This window comes from Pleuronectes platessa, chromosome 17 (assembly GCF_947347685.1).
Source record: "Pleuronectes platessa chromosome 17, fPlePla1.1, whole genome shotgun sequence".
Classification (NCBI taxonomy): domain Eukaryota; kingdom Metazoa; phylum Chordata; class Actinopteri; order Pleuronectiformes; family Pleuronectidae; genus Pleuronectes; species Pleuronectes platessa.
In genome coordinates, this window is record NC_070642.1 from 11,567,115 (window position 1) to 11,587,577 (window position 20,463).

At 42.4% G+C, this 20,463-nt stretch overlaps 2 protein-coding genes across 2 annotated transcripts; both read right to left on the reverse strand.

Annotated features, from left to right (window-relative positions):
• Positions 1-1,051: 1,051 nt before the first annotated feature.
• On the reverse strand, positions 1,052-8,311 carry si:dkey-177p2.18 (phospholipase B1, membrane-associated). Its single transcript, XM_053445875.1, has 16 exons — positions 8,254-8,311; positions 7,979-8,043; positions 7,029-7,119; positions 6,795-6,853; positions 6,631-6,698; positions 6,378-6,421; positions 6,150-6,270; positions 5,841-5,892; positions 5,566-5,646; positions 5,417-5,482; positions 5,252-5,343; positions 4,595-4,676; positions 2,984-3,085; positions 2,658-2,753; positions 2,349-2,420; positions 1,052-2,132 (listed from the first exon to the last, which is right to left on the reverse strand). Exons 1-16 carry the CDS (start codon positions 8,309-8,311, stop codon positions 2,004-2,006), a joined length of 1,278 nt encoding a protein of 425 aa, XP_053301850.1. The 3' UTR covers positions 1,052-2,003.
• A 702-nt stretch (positions 8,312-9,013) lies between these two features.
• Positions 9,014-19,166, reverse strand: sel1l (SEL1L adaptor subunit of ERAD E3 ubiquitin ligase). The gene is made up of 21 exons (XM_053445125.1): positions 18,619-19,166; positions 18,448-18,485; positions 18,078-18,273; positions 17,310-17,477; positions 17,030-17,135; positions 16,614-16,776; positions 15,789-15,842; positions 15,605-15,664; positions 15,432-15,513; positions 15,154-15,308; positions 14,610-14,666; positions 14,448-14,516; positions 14,028-14,105; positions 13,767-13,829; positions 13,435-13,522; positions 12,689-12,837; positions 12,193-12,358; positions 11,710-11,784; positions 11,415-11,587; positions 11,105-11,233; positions 9,014-11,009 (listed from the first exon to the last, which is right to left on the reverse strand). The coding sequence occupies exons 1-21, from the start codon at positions 18,704-18,706 to the stop codon at positions 10,716-10,718; spliced, it is 2,451 nt and encodes an 816-aa protein (XP_053301100.1). The 5' UTR covers positions 18,707-19,166; the 3' UTR covers positions 9,014-10,715.
• Positions 19,167-20,463: the final 1,297 nt, after the last annotated feature.

Below are 20,463 nucleotides of genomic sequence, written 5' to 3' on the forward strand. Positions count from 1 at the left end.
CGAGTGAGGAGATGGAAAATGGGGATAGGAAAGACAGAATACAAAATGTCTGTACTAAAGTGAAGGGTTAAATAAAATACTTACTGGATGAACTAGAAAAAATATATAAATTTGTTCATTTTCTTTACCCTTGAGATTGTTTTATTAAATAAAAACATTATAAAGGGGGCCTCTCCCATTCAGGGTCGGAGCCATAAAAGGTTTTACCTCCATTAGACATGTTTACCTGGAAAAGTCCTTTTCTGCTCCATGTGATTCAACCCTGCTCCGCTCAGTAAACACCGGCTCTCATTCTCCATTCAAGGGCTGAATTAACAATAAGCAAGAGAAGGAGAATAGCTGGAGATGAGCTTAATATAGCTTCCACCTGTCCACGGAGTTAGACTAATCCAACAGTCAACACATGATGCACTGTTCACTCTGTTTAACCAGACGAATAGATGATCATATATCACAGCTACTTATACAAATCAATAGTAAGGACTCCCATACTCGCCATTCGGTAGTATATGCACAATATTAAAAAGGTTATTTTTGTGCTGCCTGTGGTGTGGTACTCTGCCTCGTCCTGTGCTTGCTGCATAATAATGCCGGTCCTGCAGGACTGAGAAGTGAAAGTGGGCCAGCAGCAGCCTGAAGATCTGAGGAGCAGACGCGTGACTAAACCGTCTGCGGTTTGAAAAGTCTCAATCTGCGGAAAAAAGTCTGCAGACGACAAAACAATTTTTTTACATGTTGACGTCACGTTGCTGGAGCCGATCGTGCGCGTGTGAGGAGACAACATGTTATTGTAAATGAGGTGAGCTCACTCAGCCTCCAAGGTTAATGGATTTTAGTGTGGGGATTGATGCGATTCATAATATCTTTGTCTTTTCAGCGTGAGTGCAACAGAATGATTGGACTTAATGCACCTTGGCAACCCCACAAAATTTAAAGAGAGGAAGTGAGAGCCTGAGGGCTTCAGGATTGTGTCCAGGTACTGAGACAAGAAAACACTTTCATAGATTAAACAGACGTTCACCAATTAGTTTAATATTATATATGTGAAAGTCGAAATGTTACATGAACAATTCAAATATTAGCACCGTTTTTTTTCTATTTCATAATTACAACATCTGCAAATTGATATCAAGTATCTTTACCTCCACCAAGGAGGGTATGTTTCCAACCCAGTCTGTTATTTTGTTGGTAAGCTGTGCTCCTCGGATGTGGTGACCTCGGGTGCTCTTCAGTTTGAAGGGATCTGAGGCCCTGAAGGAGATGGTGATGAGATATTAAAGGGTTTTTAACTCACCACCTTCTTGAGTGCGTTAAATTCCTTCAACTTGGTTTGTGAGCAAGATCACCCAAAAACAACTGAACAGATTTCCATGAATATTAGTGGAAGGACAGGACATGAGCCAAGGAAGAAACCACTAATCTTTGGTGAGGATCTGGATCAGGGGAAGGATCCAGGAAGTGACTTCTTTTTTAACTTTGTGAGAGGAGTGTTTCAATTTTTTTTTACTAAATTCATTGAATTCTATGAAAAGAACACCCAGAGATTTTTAGGGGACTGATATTTAAGAGTGTGATCCAAATAAAAATGTGGATCTGGTGAATGTGTTTCCATGAGGGGACCGAACGGCCTTGGTGGAGGTATGCATCACATGAGCTCCCTTCTTGTTAAACCTGTACATGTTAAGACCTTTTCTAAAAAAATACACCACCAGTATATCATTACAATTCAAAGTGTGGGAATGAACTGATCAGCCATTTGCTGCAGGTCGTGATAAATGGAAATTTAAAAGCAGTAATAGAAAAAACTTTCTCCGGAGAGCAGCTCACCAACAACAACAAGTGAAACTCGTCACCACCTCCCACTCCAACTGCCTCTAAATATTAAATATTAAATAGTTACGTCGCATGATTCACATTACAGATCTTCAGACTGCAGTCACTTCTCTCACAGACATGCAGAGCTCCACAGAGGAGTTTGTAAAAACAGCTCAGCAAGGTGAAGGCTACACGAGACAGAGACTTCCCACAAGAAGCGAGAGCAGCAAGATGGCTGCTTTTGATGGAGCGTCGGACTGAAGAGGAGGCTGGTCTGACCTGGCTGCGATGGGGCGAGTGAAGATGTACGGGTGATCCTACAGATGGGACACAGAGGAGAGGACCTTTAGGGACAATTAAGTATTGATATCCATTCATCCATCCATCCACCTATCCACCATACCAACCCACTCCCATTACACCATCTTGTCTCTTGTTTGGTTTAGCTGCCATTTAAGTGCACAAAACCTTTCAGGTTGAAGACACAGGGGACAGATGCTGCCCTGATTCAGTGACACTAACACTTGTCTTACCATCGGTGGACAGATGAGCGTGATGGGGTCAGAGAAACTGTTCACAATCATCTTTCCTCCCTCCGGCTGAAACTGTCAACAGGGTGAGACAGAGGAAACGGTGAACTCTACTGAGAAAACAAAGGTTTTACTTTAGCTCTTTATTGTTTTTAAAATGTGCCCTTGATATTATCATATGGATCAACTGGGCAATATATTCTCTTCAGTCATTTCATATCCGTCCCCTGATGGCATGTCCTCATTCTGAGAGGCAGTAGGCCGCTTGTTGACCTTTAAAGCTCAACACAAGCAGTGGAAGTCCTTGTTCACCATGTTGTTCCACAGTCCCTTGGCCAGCTCCTCGTGTCCCTTGATGGTGAAGTGGAAGCAGTCGTGAGTGAAGAAGGTCATGTCGATCTTCCCGCTCTGTTCGGAGACACAAACACGCATTAGTGTAGGTTTACTGAGAGAGCTCAGTGAAGGAGTGAGAGAGTGAGAGAGAGAGACTGGGGAAACAGGACTTCTGTCTCATTCTCAGCAATGCGCTAACAGAGCGAAAAAGCCACAGCCTGTCACAATCTTGATCCTCAGTCATCAAGTGTGTCATCTCCTGAGAACAGGCACTCATATTGTACTTGAGGAGAGAGGCAGTTTACCGGGAGGCGCGGAGGGTCAGCGTGTTTGAGGAAAGGCTGATGGACGACAGCAAAGTTGTCCCTGAAGAAGCGGTCGCTGTGCAGAAGGGCCTCCAGTTTTTTCTGAGGGAAGAAACATGACAATACAATTATTACCTCCACCAAGATGCTTATGCTTTCAGCCATGTCAGTTTGTTTGTTGTTTCTTTTAGAATCCATTGTGTTTTGGGGCAGATGAGGAGGCAAATCCAGTCTTTTGTCTTCTCTTTTATTAAGATTGTGAGAATAATTCATGGTTCTGATCAAATTAACCAGGCAAGTCGAGGGGACTGATATTTATGGGCTATGCTATTTACTTCATATACTGTGAATATGTAAATTGTAGGGATGCACCGATATGGAAATTCTTGGCCGATACCGATACCGATATTTAAAATAACAATCTGGCCGATAGCCGATACCAATATTTGTTTATTTTCTTTTTGTTGTTATTCATTCACCCTTTTGTGCCAGAAAAATAATTAAAACATTATTTAAAAAGTAATATTTAAAAAATGTTCAGCCCTTCATCACTCTTATCTTTTAATGACACAAGTTGAATCAGATTTATGAAACAATCTTTGATTTAACTAAACTTTATTTAACAGAGACATATAATGACCATTTTTCCGCAAGTTGAAATGGTTCCTTGGGATCTTAATGAAATGTCTGTAACATATTTTGGTCAAAATACCACAAGGATTATTTAAAACAGCACCTTTTTACCCTGTCTAAAACAGCCCTGTTAAAGTATCATTATAGAGAATGCTCTTCTCATTGTTTTACGGTAGCAGTATTGCCCGTTTATTAGAGGTGTTACGGCTTCTGTGTGTATGACGTATGTTGTCAGTTCCCTTGTTACCTGTGCATGAGACGGATGAATAGAGCCGGTGCACATGAGAATAAAGTACTTTAACAGACACTACGCTCATACTTTTTACACCAAGTTACACTGCGTGAGTCAAGATAACTTAACAAGCCCTCCTCAGTTTGACCTGTTTTTAGTGTCGGGCAGAAATCACATCGCGTCAACACCCACCGTGGCCCTTCGCGATGCTTGTTTTAATTAAACAGTCGGATTCCCCTGGTCCGCACCAGTTCTCAGTCAGCTGCTAGGCGCCAGCCGGAGGGTTCCCCCAGCGGTCGCCGTAGCTGAGGTGATCCGCGAGAAGGGCCGACACGCGTCCAGAGTGGCCGCCGCTGACCGCGTTCCCGGTCCCCTCCCCGCCTTCCGCGCCGGCGATAGACACTGCCCCGCGGTCCAAGAGAAAGAAAGCCCCCCCACCAGTGACGCCGTGAGGTGCCACCGGATGAGGACCTCCCGGTGCCGCACACTGAGCCTCTGGCCGCGGAGAGGAGGGCGACGGAGCGACTGCTCCCCCAGCCGCGGCACGTGCCCAGCGGTTTTAAAACAAATATGAACATCGGCCAATGATATCGGTGAAAGTCAAGTTTATTACCGATAAGCCGATATCAGTAAACGAGGCGAATATCGGCCGCTACCGATGTTCGGCCGATAAATCGGTGCATCCCTAGTAAATTGTGATTTTGATTAGTAGGTGGATTTAATCAATGTGGGGGGATAAACTGTACCTGGAACTCCAGATTGACCTCCACCAGCTCCTGTAGTTCTGGAGACCCGGCTACTGGCTCTATCAGGCACGAACAGAACGACCTGAGTCAAGATGTCCAAAACAGAAGGAAGACATGTAAAGAAATGAAGGTTGGAATTCATATCATCCATCCATCCATCCATCCATCCATCCATCCTTCCATCCTTCCATCCATCCATTCATCCATTCATCCATCCGTCCATCCATCTAAGTTAAAGTAGACATAAGAGATAATCATGGTAGATGCGTCTACTGCAGAGTTTGATAACTTTAAAAATCCCCTCCAGACAAATTTCATATCCAGGCTGAACTCAGAATTTGTGTCGAATGTATCCATTTCAGCAAGTTAAAAATTCATGACAATATATCTAATTCCTCTTCATCAAAAAATTTGTTTTCCACATTTTTTCTCATAAGACTTTTATTACCATGTCTCCTACTTTGCTAAAAGCACATTCTGAGTGGTTGTGTTTGGAGGTTTCAGACATAAACCGAGATGTGAACTGAGACACTCGAGAACCATTCTACTGTCAAACTCTGCACATAGATCATCCTGCACATCATTTAAATGATGGGAAGAGTGAGATAAACGTAGAGGAGTGGTTTTAAATGTTCACATAAAGAAAGTGTGGCTCACCTTTGGAGCAGACACCCCGGGGTGGGCTTCTGCACCTCCCTCAGAGTTTGCATGGGCAGGATCTGAGCCACGTTGACGATCATACGAGGAACCTGAACGGAGGGAAGGGTGTGTGTGTAACATGTACATGAATTTAAAAACCAATCCAAATGTGTCTGTTTTTACCTCATTCATCAGCATTTCCAAGGAGACGGTCATATAGTGAATGAAGTTATCCGCTGAGAAAAGAGCCTGGAGAGAAACACTGCAGAGGTTAAACACAACTCTCCTGTTGAACTGACCTCAGGGAGGTGAAGAAGGAGACGGACACAGACCTTATCTTTGCAATAATCACAGATGTCATTCATTCCCATGAGAATGGTCACAAGCTTCCAGTCCTTCTCGAAGTTCAGACCCTGCAAAAATAAGACAATGTGACAGTGAACCACTTCCCCTCTCGTTAGTGGTTACGTTTAAAAAAACAAAACAGTAGAGTTGAAATTACAAATATTTGCTGATAAGTAGGGGAGTAAACCTGAAATGTAACTGAAACTAAGTAAATGTACTTTGTTACATCCCATTACAGCTTCAGGTACTGCAGAAGCATTACCTCATATCCTCTCAGCGTGTCAATCAAATGTCTCGTCTGGCTGGGGAGGTTGCTGCAAGGAAACAGAAGCAGAATCCTCGTGAGCATCACTGATAAATAAAACAGAAAGTTCACACACTTTTGCACGAGTATATCATTTCCTAGTGGAAACAGCCTGAAGCCCAAACACAGCAGCAGTCAGGATAAAAGGCTGTGATATGACGTTTTTCAGTTCAGGCTATGATAAGTGGAACGATCCCTCTGAACAAACATGGAGGATTCCATTAGCTGGTGATCCCTGCAGGTTGAAAGCAGAGCTGGGGGCCTTACAAAGTGTTGTGTCCGGTCACAGCCAGGTTGAAGCCCGTTTCACTGATGTGAGCCTGCATCCCGTGGACCGTCTTCCCGGGAGCTGCTCCGACCAGGTTGGGATTGAACAGCTTGAGGATATCTACAAGCACACGATGTGGAAAAATAAATATGTTTGATAGAGCAGATGCTTCGTCTTTGGTCGACCGAGCGGAAAATGTTGAGAGGCTGTGATCGAAAACATCTTACTTGCCAAAGTGATGACATCCTTAAAAGAGCCGTAGCCTCCGATACTGTAGGAGGCAGAAGAGGAGAAGAACATTTAATTCAAGAATAAGACACGTTTACATTTAATGACATTCGATGGTTAATTGAGGTCCTTCCATCAACATTTTGCAACAGTTTCAATTTAACACAACTACATATTGACTGAAAGGTTAAATAAGTCATGTGATGTGGTGTCATGTAGAACGTCCACAGAGTATCACAGGATATCCGTTACCTCCAGGACACGTGACGGAACTCGATGGGAATCCCGAGGACAGTGGTGGCGTTGGCCCCTATGGACGTCTGCAAAAGAGACACGTTAAAATAAAACAGATGATGTGATGATGATGCGGAAGAATGAATGATTGAATGAGCAGTCAAACAGCAGATGACACATACTGTGAGTGAATCCCCCAAGGCAGCGATGACTTTGATATCTGCCGCCTTCACAAATTCAACTGAACAAAAGCGTGGAAAGGAAAGATGGAGAGAAGAGAAGAGAAGAGAAGAGAAGAGAGAGAGAGAGAGAGAGAGAGAGAGAGAGAGAGAGAGAGAGATCAGTGGAATTGAATGCTGCAACATAGATGAGATTGATGTGTTGCTGATGAGGACGTGAGGAGGACAGAGACAGACCTGAGGAGGGCACAGAGGGAGAAGGACTCATGTCCGGACACTGGAACACAGGATGCTTGAAGCTCGCCGGTCGAGTTTTCTCTGGAAACTCCTTAATAAATAAATAAAGAGAGAGACAGAAAACGTATGTTTCAGATGTAATGAAGCACATTTACTTTGCTACTGTGCTTGACTACATTCTTTTATGCATATTTATTTTCAGGTACTTTTTATTTTTACTCCACTTTATATATCAGCAAATATCTGTACTTTCTACTCTACTACAGTTTTATAATACACTGTGTTACATGTTCACATTTTCAAAAAGCCGTCACAACAAGAGGGAATGGTCCATCGATCCAATCAGAGCGGGCAGGTTACATTAGACCCCGCCTCCTGCCGCTGCATCACTGACTCAGCCATTCATTAATATGACAATACAATGTTTTCAATAGTATCGTCTGCAGTATTCTTTAATAATATGATAGTCTGTACTATTTGTGTTACACAGACTATACACTAGACAATGTAGTAGACAAAGTACTTTAATACTTTATGTACGTTTACAAACAGTACACACTTAATTCAAAGTTATTGCGTTTGCTTTTATTCCTGTATATTTGGTCTATTTGTAGTTTTACTTCTGTGAAATGTTTGAGTACTTCCTCCATCACAGTTCTATCCTTTATCTTCATGTTTCGAAATAGTCCTGGAGGTTTATGTTGACCTGAGACTGCCACTGCTGCTGCTGCATGTGCTCGGCTCACTTTCACATCCATTTTGAAAGTAGGTTATCAACATGACATTGTTTTGTTGTTTTCCTGGTGTGACACAAATCTGTCACTCAAGGCCCTTTGGTCATAAATAGACGATCATTAAATAAAATGTCATAGGAATTCGATTGTTGATGTTTCCTATTGTTTAAAAGTAACATTTTGGGGTTCGGTGATAAAAGCAGGATTAGACAGTACCTTGTTGAGGGCCTCCTTGCTGTAGTGTCGTATCCCCTCCTCATACTCCCCCCACCAGTCGTTGCCTTAGAGAGAAGGGTTCATTCCAAAGTGTGGAATCAACAAATACGATGACATCACAGAAACAGGCCATCGGTCTTCACTTCCATTTAAATCCGACTCTTTATTTGAAACCTAATTCGTCTGTAATTGTGAGGCACAGCGTGAAATAGGGCCCAGTTTCCCTGTAACAATAAATGTAGGCCCACGTGTGCTCTGCTGGTTCCAGCACTTACCTTTGACAGAGTGGGGCACGAGCACACACGTTGCCACGGCGATCCAAAGCCACTCCATAGTAGCTCCACGTTCCAGTCAATAGGTCGCCCACACGGCCTGCACAAAGTGATGCTCTCTTTTTTTTTTTTACAGCCCTGTCACTTTGTGTCGCGCCCCTCCACAGCTGAGTGACACCCCGCGGCTTCAATCAGCGTCAGCACAATAACCAGAGTTATGTTTGAGTTTTGAGGCACTTTAGGAAACAATCGCTCGTTGTGCTAATGGAAACACAATCTCTCCTCATGTTCACCCAATTATTGAATTAAAGGGTTTGACATAAAAATACCGGTTGATGTAAACATTTCAAAGCTAATTTATTTACCTCAAAGTACCAGCTTTGAAACCTTTTGTTAGCGGGTCGCATCACCAGAGTCAGGCTCAGCAAAGGCAGATTGTAGATCAGTTGAAAATACTTACAACTAATTAAAAAACTGTTTATCTCCAATGTTCAGCGAGGACAGAGTTTGGTGTATTTGTTACACTGGCGGCTCTTCTGCTTCAGGACGCTGAGGATCATGGGTAATATCCTCCATTCACTTCTTTCAGTTCAGTGACCACAGAGATGGATGGGCTTTGTTTTTTTCTCTACATGAACACCACTTACCAACAGAGGTATTCCCCACATGTGGCAGCGGAGGGCGCTGTTGCTTAGTGGCAGTTATGTAGTGTTGCTTTAACAGTAGGGAGAAAATTGAAAATTGAAATTACAGTGACCACCACTAAATATCCATATCATTTATTAATTTCCATATAAACTTATTCAAGTATTTGTGATGGTAAAGATCCAGTCCTCTTGACTTTCTCCCATTTTAGACAAATTGTGAGTGTTGATATCGATGCATGAGCACAGGGACGTCAATTTCATTGGAACCATTTGGAATAATCGTTCAACCTGTCCTTGTTGAGTTTGTACGCTTCACGCAGACGTACTGGGAGGTAAAATCTTAATAATTCTTACAACAAACTGTGGAAGTGAACAGAAGGGCCTCACAGAATAAACTGCATGTGGCAAATTGAGGAGTTTCTATTCCCGTTTGTATAAACACATCACAGACGAACCAAAGCTACACTGGTTTTTCATTTCAGGCTCAGACTTCATCTGAGCTGCAAAGTGTGAGCAGAGCTCCGACTTGAGCAAATGTGAGGGGGTGGAAAGAGCTGAAGATTGGTATAAAAAAAAAAAAGTCCTTCCTCTAAAGTGGAAACAATCCAATAAGTGAGAGTTTAAAGCGTTCGAGTCTGTGAGGCCGTTCCAAATTCTGCCTCAGCTAACACACAGCTTAATAAGCTACAAGGAAGAAGGAAACGATTGAACCTTCATCCAAAACCCAAAATCACATCTTGCTGATGGAAACAGATCACACTGGTGATCTCTGCTTTCTTTCTCTGGACTGTGCGCATCTGTTTTTCACATTTGCTCTTTAAAATGAATTATCAAAAAGGCTGAGCACTCTGCTTTCACTGTACTCCGAGAGAGAAAGACGTCTGTGTAGATTCTCCAGCCGAATCTGCCTCAGAGATTTTGGTGGCAAGCCTTCTAGATGTTAAAAACATCAAACACCAAGTACTGTGCTTAAAATGAAATAATTTATCAAACAAGCATCCAGTCCAGCTTTTCTATCAATTAAAGTTAACTACTAACCACAATTCTTGTTCGTATACTGGTGACATGAAATGGCTTTAGTACATTTTAGCACCGTCACTGACAGTGAGGAAATACAAACTGTCTTTCTCTGTGAACTGCAGGTACTGACCTGACATTATGTCAATTAAAAAAAACAAGTAATGATGTTACAATGCAAAACCTGTTTACTCAATGGATGTATAAAATAAAAAGAAAAATGCCTAAAGTCTGCAAAACATGCACAACCATGACTTCTGTTAGCAAAAAGACTGGGGCTAGCAAATAAAATTCTTTGTTCACATTCTCCTGACTCAAATTATCTTCTCTGCACAAAATTAGGATTGAAGCAGTTCAACTGTGTAAAATTTTCTCAAAAAAAAAAAAAAAAAAGTGAAAAGAAACTAATGCACATATCAGATTTCAACTATGTAGACCAAAACACCTTCGATCTGGCAACTGCAGGACTATTTCCACGGTGAGGACACGGCTGCTTCTGACCTGAGTCACAGACTAACAAGTCCACAAGTCTGTGTTATTCATCCTCTCTGCAGCACTGTCCTGACACACCTCCGCTGTCTTGCTCTGAGCACAGGACCAGCATATTTAAAATGGAGAGAGGGAGTTGTGAGGCTGAGCAGTTCTGCAGTGATCTTAGTCTTTATTCAGCGTGTGGAGTGGAGCAGGCGGAGGGGGAGAGGCGCTCAAACAAGCAGCTATTCAGCTAGTAAGGAGCAGCGGCTCCATGCCTGGTACAGCTTCCGTCTGTCTATTCCTGCCCTCGCTCTGTCTGGCAACCTCTCACTGCTGCTCCTCCTCCTCCTCTTCCTCCTGGACCGGGCCCTGGCCTAGTGTTTCTTCCTGACCCTGGGAGTCGTCCTGGGCTTGTGGCTGCTCCTGAGCTGGCCTGGGAGGGGGCACCGGGGCGGGGGCGGGGGCAGGGGCGGGCGGACGAGGCAGCACTATGATTTGGTGTTGGCGCTGTCGGTAGGCGATGACTGTGCCCAGGAGCAGGGCGATGACGGTCATAAGGTAGAGGTCCCACTCCGGGCCCAGAATCTGGTCCAGGTCCAACTGAGAGACCAGCTCCTTCAGCTGATAAGCCAAATGAGAAGAGGATGAAGAGACGCATCTCATTAATTTCACTTCTGTCTAATGAAGAAGCTTTTAACTTGCTTGGGGGTACTTACGTTAAAATCCTGCAGGTACTGAAGTGTGTAAGTCAGACCCAGCTTGCACAGAGCCAGGAAGACCGGGACCTGGGCATCAGGACTGGCTTCAGCGGCCATGTCGTAGAAACGCTTGGCTAAATGAATGTCCTGCAGGAAACAAATGGAACAAATCTGAATTACAAATGAGTCTGTGCATATTTGGATTCCAGACCAACAACTACATTAAGTATATGCTGCATTTACAAAGCAATTTAACTAAGTGTAAATAAATATGATATTGAGGGGATGAGCTGATGTTTAAGAGTCACCAGTGAAAGTAATTGCCCACCTGTTTGATGCCCAGGCCTTTCTCGTGCATGTAGCCCAGGTTGAACATGGCCTGTGCGCTGTGCTGCTGCTCGGACGCCAGTCTGTAGTGGATGACAGCCGTCTCATAGTCCACATCCGTCCCGAAGCCATAGAAGTGATAGTCCCCGAGTTTTATCCTTGCCACAGTGTAACCTGGGAAAGACAAAAACATGCGTCAACTTTATTTCTAGGGAGTCTCACTCATGGATGGATTCCAGTGTGTGTGTGTGTGTGTGTGTGTGTGTGTGTGTGTGTGTGTGTGTGTGTGGACTCACCTTGTGCTGCAGCCCTTGTCCAGTGGAGCAAAGCCCGAGGGTAGGTCTCGTTCTCAGTGAAGATCCGTATCCCTTCTGTTGGAAACAATTCACGCATAGTAAAGGGTGAGAAAGTTACTTTCTTAAAGTTGTTATTATCAGTAATATGGAAAATGGTCATCTTTAAGACCCAGGAGCATTATGTTAAATCAGTTTTGCGTTTGTTTAACAAGAAGCTGACAACTGTGATTAAACTGTGATAAAGACCGACTTAATTAATGTGAATGTGTAAACTCTATATTGGAATATTAATTGTTGAATCATCAAATAGCCTCAAAGCATGAATAAGAAAACTACACATATATAAAGATTACTGTCCTCCACAGTCAGACTGGTGGAGTTTTTCAAATGTAAACTATCTGTTTTATGTTATTTGAACCTGATTTTACTTTACACTTCAACACTTTCTTCCTGTCAAGATGAAAATGTCATAGTTTCTCTTACTCTGATCCAGAATGAAGGCCACGTTGCTCTGGGCCACCTCATAGCCCTGCTCAGCCAGCAGCAGATACTGCACCAGCGCTGCATCCGACTCGCCCTCCTTGAAGCTGCCGTAGGCCGTCATCAGACGCTCTGACCAGCGGCCGCGCTCACACACGTTCTTGAAAAGCTGCAGCAAAGACACAGGCACATTCTGACCACTGAAACAACCAGGCATATTTAACAGTTGCACTCAACAGTGTTATTGTAGCTGCTTCTGAGGATTGTGACTTCAGATTTATTCATTCTCCAACTGGCGATACTGTAAGAGTGTAAACAATGACCACTGGAACAAGACTAGAATCAATGATAATTGTTCAGCTCAAATTAAGAGCTCAGTAATTGACAGGCTATGAACTTTAACTGATAAATAATTGCTGAATCACAGCAGAGACGCTCCCAACATCTCCCCATTTAAAAATAATAAAGAGAAAGGATCAGCGGCTGCAGGGTGGCTCACCTCCACAGCAGTGTGGCAGGAGCGCATCACACCTGTGCCAGTGGCGTGCATCTGGGCCAAATTGTAGAAGGCCAGGATGTGGCCTGCCTGCGAGGCCAAGTTGAAGAACTTGAGAGCCTGTTTGTAATCGCGCTTCACACCGATGCCGTCTGGGAAACAAAAGGGAGAAGAGAGAGAATAACAGTGAATCACATGGAAGAGAAAACAGGTATTCTTGTAAGCAGAAATAAAAGTTATGTGAAGGGAAGAGAGAAAAAGAGACCGAGGGCTCGTAAAAGAAATAGATCATTATGTTTTAACCATAGACAGAAAGTAAAGGTTTTCAACCCTGTCCATTGATTTGTTTGTTTGTGGAAACTTGGTGGAAGGATGGGACATGGGCCAAGAAAGAAACCAGTACATTTTGGCCGGAATCCAGACAAAGTAGAAAATACAGGATTTTTCTTTTCTCGTTTTTGCATGAGAGAATAATTCATGGATCATGATGAAAAAACAGGCATATTAAGAAGACATATTTATGAGTGTGTGCAATTTGGTGCAGATCCAAATAAAAATCAAGATCTAGCTAATTTAAATGTGGTTTCATAAGTGGACTGCTGGGCCTTGGCAGACGTGATGTCTACTCTAGATAAAATCTTCAGATGTAACATGATTTACCGGACCAACAAGAAAGAAAGATGATGTGTAGGATGATGTGCACAACAAGCAAAACAGATGCACATCCACACTAAGGCCTAAACACTCACTGTAATACATGGTGCCCAGCTGGAGTTGTCCATCAACCCAACCCTGCTCTGCTGCCTTCTGGAAGTATTTCAGCGCCAGCTCATAGTTCTGAAGACACAAACACACAACCTTCAAAAAGCTGCTCGTAGTTCAGCACTAGCGAGACAGAGTGAACATCTCACAAATCAAACTGCTGAGATTTATATTTCCCCAAATCTCTATTCTTAGTGCCAAGAACTGAAGCTGCCAAGATTTAAAAAGAAAAACAATCTGAAAAGTTAAATAAATCATAGTCAAGTCACCTTATGTTAATGTGGAGCTAATAAATGAAAACAAATGTAAGGCTCCTCACCACTTGGACACCTCTTCCATAAAGATAGGCCATGCCCAGGCCACTCTGTCCCACTGGATTACCCTGCAGGAAAAAAAGAAATGAAAAGCATGTCAAAGCAAACTCTGACTGAGTGACACATTATTGAGACATGTCATCTGAAAGGTGAAAGTGTGCAGTAACAGACACATGTTCCTCTCAGGATATATAAGGATAAAATTGATCCAAACACCAGAATGGAAGTTCCTCTGCTCAGATGCAGAATTTTTTTTTATTTCTCACCAGGTCTGAAGCCTTCTTGAAGTACTGCAGGGCCGTCTCGTTGTTCTGAGGCAGATACTCGCTGCCCTCCGAGTACATCTGAGTGACACAAGGAGTCACAGCAATGAGAAACTAAGGACCGGTATATAAATACCCCGCACCACCCACAACAGTACTGGCAAATCATTGGCTTTCTTTATTATTGAAGGAATTCTGTGCTGCTCTCCAACTATCTTACTGTTTCTCACACAGTGTGGGCCACGTATTCATAATATTTGCAAACATAGAAGTGGAACAGATGAGTTAAAAGTAACCTTATTAAAAACCCATCTCAATATTTACAGATGCAAATTGAAAAGGGGAAATTTTGAACAAAAAAAAGAGAGCCTTCAATAAAAGTGTATACTAACAGACAGATAGATTCAACCTCATATCACCCACCTTTCCCAGGAAAGCCATAGCATGCGTGTTCCCTGCATTAGCAGCCTGGTTGAAGTAGTCATACGCCCTCTGTTGGAGAGTTTTAGGAATAAATTCAGTGGTGAAACAACTACCTCAGAAATACATTTAAACTATCTTCTATCTTTTTTTTTTTTAAGTTACCTGGTGATTTTGTTCAACTCCACGTCCTCCGTGCAGATGAAGCTGACCCAGTCCTACCTGAAAAGAGAAAAAATAGCCTTGTTTACTTTGAGGCATGATACAAAAGTATATATATATAAAAAAAAAAAAAAACTCCTTTTAAAATTATAAATGGACTTTTTTAGCACTTTTCTGGTCCTTTTGATCACAAGTGCTTTACTGTACCAGTTTCATTCACACGACCAAATTCTATATACAGTGTTATTTTTTCCTTTTTTAAAACACACCATTCATACATTGCCTACAGAGCAGTCAGGGGAACATTATGGGTGAACTGAATATTTGTCGTAAACTAAGAAATATCAGTTATTAGATTACAGACAGCAACTATAAACGTAGTTTTCTACACTCAAATATTCAAACTATTACAGTGTATATTTGTATTACTTTTTCCCCAATGAACACAATTTGTATCCATGTGTTATAAGGCCACTCCCACATTATCAGGGTCTGAATATATTTGTCTGCTTGTTGTGTTGAACAAAGGACAATGCATTGGTTTTACCTGAGCTTGTACATCTCCTTTCTCAGCTAGGAACTGGTAGTACTGGATCAGGTCTTCCTCCAACATCCCACTGGTGGAGCCTGGGTTCTCCACCTCATCCAAGAGCCTGATCCTCTGCACAGCTGATCCCCCTGTCAGGGACACGTCACTGGCCACTGGTGCCAGAGGGCAGATTGGAGAGAAAGAAAAAGGAAAAGGGAAAACCCATAGTGAGGTTGTGCCTAAAACAATCACAGTATATCAGATTAGAAGGTTTAATAAGTGCTGCAAATTCTTACCCTGATTTGCCACAAGCTTGTAGTGTGTTAGTGCTGACTCACAGCTCTGGGGAACACCCACACCTCCCCAGTATCTGTATCCCTAATAAGACATAAAAGTAGGAAAATAATTTGTAATACCACATACAGAGAGTGATTCTGTCATTTATTCTCTGACAAACCAATGGACTCACCAGAATCATATGAGCTACCAAGTTTCCACCGAGTGCACCAAAGGTGTAGTAAACCAAGGCCTGATAAACAAGAGTGTCAGACATTAAATTCATTCAGAATTTGTCCAAAGCAACTTCAATCATCGCATTTAACCTCTTTAAGACAGAACTTAAGTCACAGTGATTAATAAAAAAAAGGGGTCACCTTAGCTTGACTCGAGTTAACTCCAAGTCCTGCAGCATATAGAAAACCAAGAGCCTATGGAAAAACAAACAAAGCAAATGGTCACATATTTGATTATCTGCACACTAATTATCATAATTTATCAAAACAAAATGTCAAAATGTATTTCTCATTTAAAATACAGTGGAAATTGGCTGTAATGATTACACCTGTCCATGTCAAAATTATCACTAAATATACGAACATATATTCATCTAACTGACAATTGTATATGTATTATGTGAATGTAAAGTAAGAGAACTTTCCCATTTACTGATCTATGGATGAAATTAGATAAACAGCTCCGAGGCTCTCTCCTGCTCCAGGTCTGTGTTACAGTCCACTTACATAACACAGCTGCTGCTGCTGAAGATAGAAATTTACTGTAAAAGCCCTAAACCGCCAGCAGAGCAGGAATGGGAGGGTGTGATTAGAGAAAGCTATCACATGGTGCAGGAGTGTGCACAGTAAGCACAGACACTCATACAAACACACAGTGAACTTATGTCAGGAGAGCAGGTAGGGGCGGTCCGAAAACCTTGTACAAATAAAGTTATTTTAACACAACCTTAGCACATGAAAGCTTGCAGTAGACGGCTACATGCATCTCTGTATGATGTCATGTATAATAAGACCCTAAATAATGACTGTAAGCAGATTACTTTATTACTATTAGAAAGCTATATAACAGCTTTTGTAGAAATAACTTTGCACCAAGCTTTTTGATCCATTTAAGTGGTTGATCCCTGTAACTGGGATCACTACAAGCGGTTTCCACTGTTTAAACATTTTGGAGTGGAACTGTACCATCTGAGCTTTGGGTGAGCCTTCCACAGCAAGCTTCTCAAACATTTCTTTGGCCTTGGAGACATTCTGGTTTATGTAGTCTCCAAACAGCATGGCGTACGCCACCTTCTCCATGGCTTTCTGGTGTCCCTTCTCTGCTACTTTCAACAGCTTTTCATATAACCTGAGAGAACGGTTGTATAAGCAGAGCTGGTGAGGACAGTGTGACACAGGTATAATACAAATTATGTGTACATAATAAACCGTGCTGTGACATCTAATGCAAATAGGGATGTGTCGACCAAAGTCACAAAGTAATAAAGCATACACAAAAGAAAAAAGTCACATGCAGGTAGAGATATATCCTGTAAGAAGAAAAAACAAGCTTGTTAAGGTTGATTAGAACCAAGGGAATAAATCAGACAGAAGAAACTCACTCTTTTTTCTGTGTTTTTCTGGTGGTGGAATTGAGCATGCGCAGGACGGTCTGATACAGCTCCTCAGTTTCCTCCTCCTGCATTCTCTGCTGTGCCTGCTCCTCAGCTTTGGAAAGAGGAGAGAAGTCGAAAAGAACATACAGATTCAAAACTTTGGCAACAGTACAGACCATGATCATTTGAAAATGATGCTCTAAACCAATTTGAGATGGCTCAGTTGGCTTCTTTGTAATAAATGAGACTACAACACTTCAAATGTTCAGGCAAACTTGAGACTTACTCTCACAAAATCCCCACTTCTTCTCCTGGTCATAGTCGTAGATTGTGGCACACCACAACCGTCCATCCCCCCGTCCATCAGTGGTACAGTCCATATACTCCTTCCGCTGGAAGAGGAATGGGAAGACACAGGGTTCTCCGTGGGCTGTACCTCCATTCACCACAGGAACTGTAGAAAAATGCACCATAGTATTATATATCTGGGTATAATGTTATGAAGTTCATTTACTATGTCTCTCTTCTATGAAACAACAGTAATGAATTTGAGATTCCATTAAAACATACATTTTTATTTAAATAAATGTAATCTACATATTATGCTTAATATTACACATATGCAAGGAGCCAGGAGGAGAATAGTTAAAAAATCCCCAAGTTAAATGATGTAACTGACTGCAAGAGGAGCCACAGGTGCAAAGTGCTGTTAATTTCTCATGGGGTTTAACCGTTGATCCGATCTGGCTCTGCCCTGAAACCACAAGCACTTTCACTACTGAAAACAGGCTAGACCCAGCAGAGCTTACAAAAAAAACACACCAGGGCAGATGTGTTTTCAGATACAGACCTGAGGGCACAGATAAACCTCCTGACTGTCACGGCTACATAACATTTAATACATACAAATGTACAATCAAACATGACTTAGGGATTGCGTGTGCATGCCCTGAGTAAACAGACAGCTCTGCTCTCATCCTGTGCTTCGTCTGTCTCCCTGCACCTTCATTATTTACCACTTTGTCTATATTTGAGTTCAGATTTGAGTCTTTACCCTCTTTGGGTTTCTCCTCAGCTGGAGGAGGCGGGTCAGGCAGGTCCTCCTTCTCTTCGCCCTCCAGTCCATCTGCAGGTGACTCCTTCTCCTCCTCCTGTTGGGACACTTCATGAACGGAGGTCACAGAGGCACCGGCCACGATGACTGACGCCAGACGGACGTCCTCGTCTTCATTGTCTGGGTCATGATAAGACTGGAAACATGGGGGGGGGAATCACATACACATTAAAACAGGCAGAATACAGCGCACAAGCCAAACAACTGTGGATTTGTGACATTGAGTATTTAGTGAATCCCATTAGCTTAAACACTATCATGAATTATCTGCAAACTATGACCGTTGTCAAATAGCTACAGTGTGACGTACCTTCAGCTCTGGGCCGTCATTTTCATGTTGCTCCTCATCTGTTGAGTATCAACATCACAGTAAGTAGGACAGTGGAAGGACGTGTTTGCTAAACACAAACAGCTGCTTGGTTTCAGACAGCTACCGTTAGCAGCTAGTCCTCAGTGTCAGACTCAAACTGACAGGACTCACCTGATGTTATTCCTCTGACGAAGACTATCAGCACAACGGTCAAAAAGCAAAGTCCTCTCGTCGTCTTAAAACACCTTTTCGACCCCATTGCTGCTGCTGCTGTCAAGCTAACACCGTGCTAGCTGTGGCTGCTGCTGTTCCTCTCGCCACACATTCAGGAGCAGCCGAGTCGCACGAGAAGCACCATGCATAAACACACACGGACACACGAATGAACCCGAATTTCGCTCCGGTTACTAACTCGGATAATTTTAGCTGCCGTGGCTGTCAAAAGAGCTAACGAATGCCACTGCAAAGCTAAGCTAGCTAGAGTGGTGCTTGACTGAGGCTAATAACACGCAGAAATACCACGAACACGGATCTTTTACAGGAGCGTCAACACCTCCGGTTTCCGGTCAGTGACCGAGCGACTCTCTGTGCGCGAGAACATCCGCGTTTCAATGCGAGATGCGAAAAACCTCCAGCGTTTACTTTAAATTGACCAGACACTGCTTAGCTTTCCATGTTAAGCCCCGTACTACCGACACTTCCTGTTCTCGAATTCTGACCAATCAGGGCGCCTTTCGCACGACACTAGCCAATGAGCGCGGGGTAGATAAGCTGAAGCCAATCAGGTGCGTACACAATTATGTTTCTTGGCGATGGGCTCGGCCACGACATCATAACAGAATGTGCAGGAGTGATCGTGTGTGTGTGTGTGTGTGTGTGTGTGTGTGTGTGTGTGTGTGTGTGTGTGTGTGTGTGTGTGTGTGTGTGTGTGTGTATGTGTGTGTGGGTGGGTGTGTGTGCGTGTGCGTGTGTGTTTGTTGCACTTTAAGACATAATCTGTACACTTGAATATATTTAAATAATGTAATTATTTGATTTGAAGACTGGACTCAGAAAGAGTCACATCGTCTAAATGCTTGATCTTATTATTATGATGTAAAACTGCCATATTCCTAAAAGTTATTATTTTTGTGCTGGTAGGAAACCATAAATTGAATTATCATTAGAAAGCTGAGATGACACATTGATTCAGTTTTACAGGCTAAAAAACAAAAAGCAATCAAAACTATCACAGCTTCTAACAATTATTTTTACTTTTAGTTACCCCCCTCTTGCATTAAACATTAACAAATATATTTGTTATACAGTTGCAGAGAGCTCAGCACATGTAAACGGGACTTGCTTGTACAAGAGTTTCTGTAATTACTGTTATTAGTGACACTCAGAGGTCCCAGTCACCAATCAAGGGATATAGAGTCACTACATGGGCGTGTGGATGACGCAAGTAAAAACCAACAACAAACCTGATTCCAAAGTTAACTAGGGTATGTGTTGTTTCCATATTGCTTAGGCGTGTTTAATCACTTGAGAAATCAAAGCTTACCCAACATTATATGCAGTCATTCAGAAAAAGGGGCCTAATATATAATATCAAATAACATAAGAACTGTAAGAATTAATGGTGAACCTTAGAAGAACAAATTATGTGCATTGACTCCTTTTTCCAACAATCAATCAAGAAACTCAGAAACAGCAGATGTCGTGTATTGATTAGTAAGTACATGTTTATTTACAGGTTTGTTTTAGTGGTCATTTCCAAGGCAGTAAGAAGACAAGGACAATATTATTTGAAAAAATTAAATAAAATTCACAGTTCAAAAGATAATGCAAGGCAGGGGGCAGTTAAAAAAAAACAAAAAAAAAAACAATGACACATGGTTTATCAGTTTGACGCTGTAGTGCAGATATGATCCTCTGCTGCAGAAACTGTGACAAGCACACAGGATCAGATCTGGCTTGTGTTGAAGGCTTTTATACTCCAGGCTAAATCTCAAAAATGGGGAAAGGTATTTTGGG

Excerpts from the sequence above, each read along its gene's own strand:
- si:dkey-177p2.18 (XM_053445875.1), bottom strand. The coding sequence starts at position 8,311 with ATGGAGTGGCTTTGGATCGCCGTGGCAACGTGTGTGCTCGTGCCCCAC. Across the intron at positions 6,422-6,630 it reads TTCCGTCACGTGTCCTGGAG|TATCGGAGGCTACGGCTCTT; the intron begins GTAACGGATATC and ends TGCCTCCTACAG. Across the intron at positions 6,271-6,377 it reads GGATGTCATCACTTTGGCAA|ATATCCTCAAGCTGTTCAAT; the intron begins GTAAGATGTTTT and ends GTGTGCTTGTAG.
- sel1l (XM_053445125.1), bottom strand. The coding sequence starts at position 18,706 with ATGGGGTCGAAAAGGTGTTTTAAGACGACGAGAGGACTTTGCTTTTTG. Across the intron at positions 17,136-17,309 it reads GAAGTGGGGATTTTGTGAGA|CTGAGGAGCAGGCACAGCAG; the intron begins GTAAGTCTCAAG and ends CTCTTTCCAAAG. Across the intron at positions 16,777-17,029 it reads AGAAAAACACAGAAAAAAGA|GTTATATGAAAAGCTGTTGA; the intron begins GTGAGTTTCTTC and ends CCGTTCTCTCAG.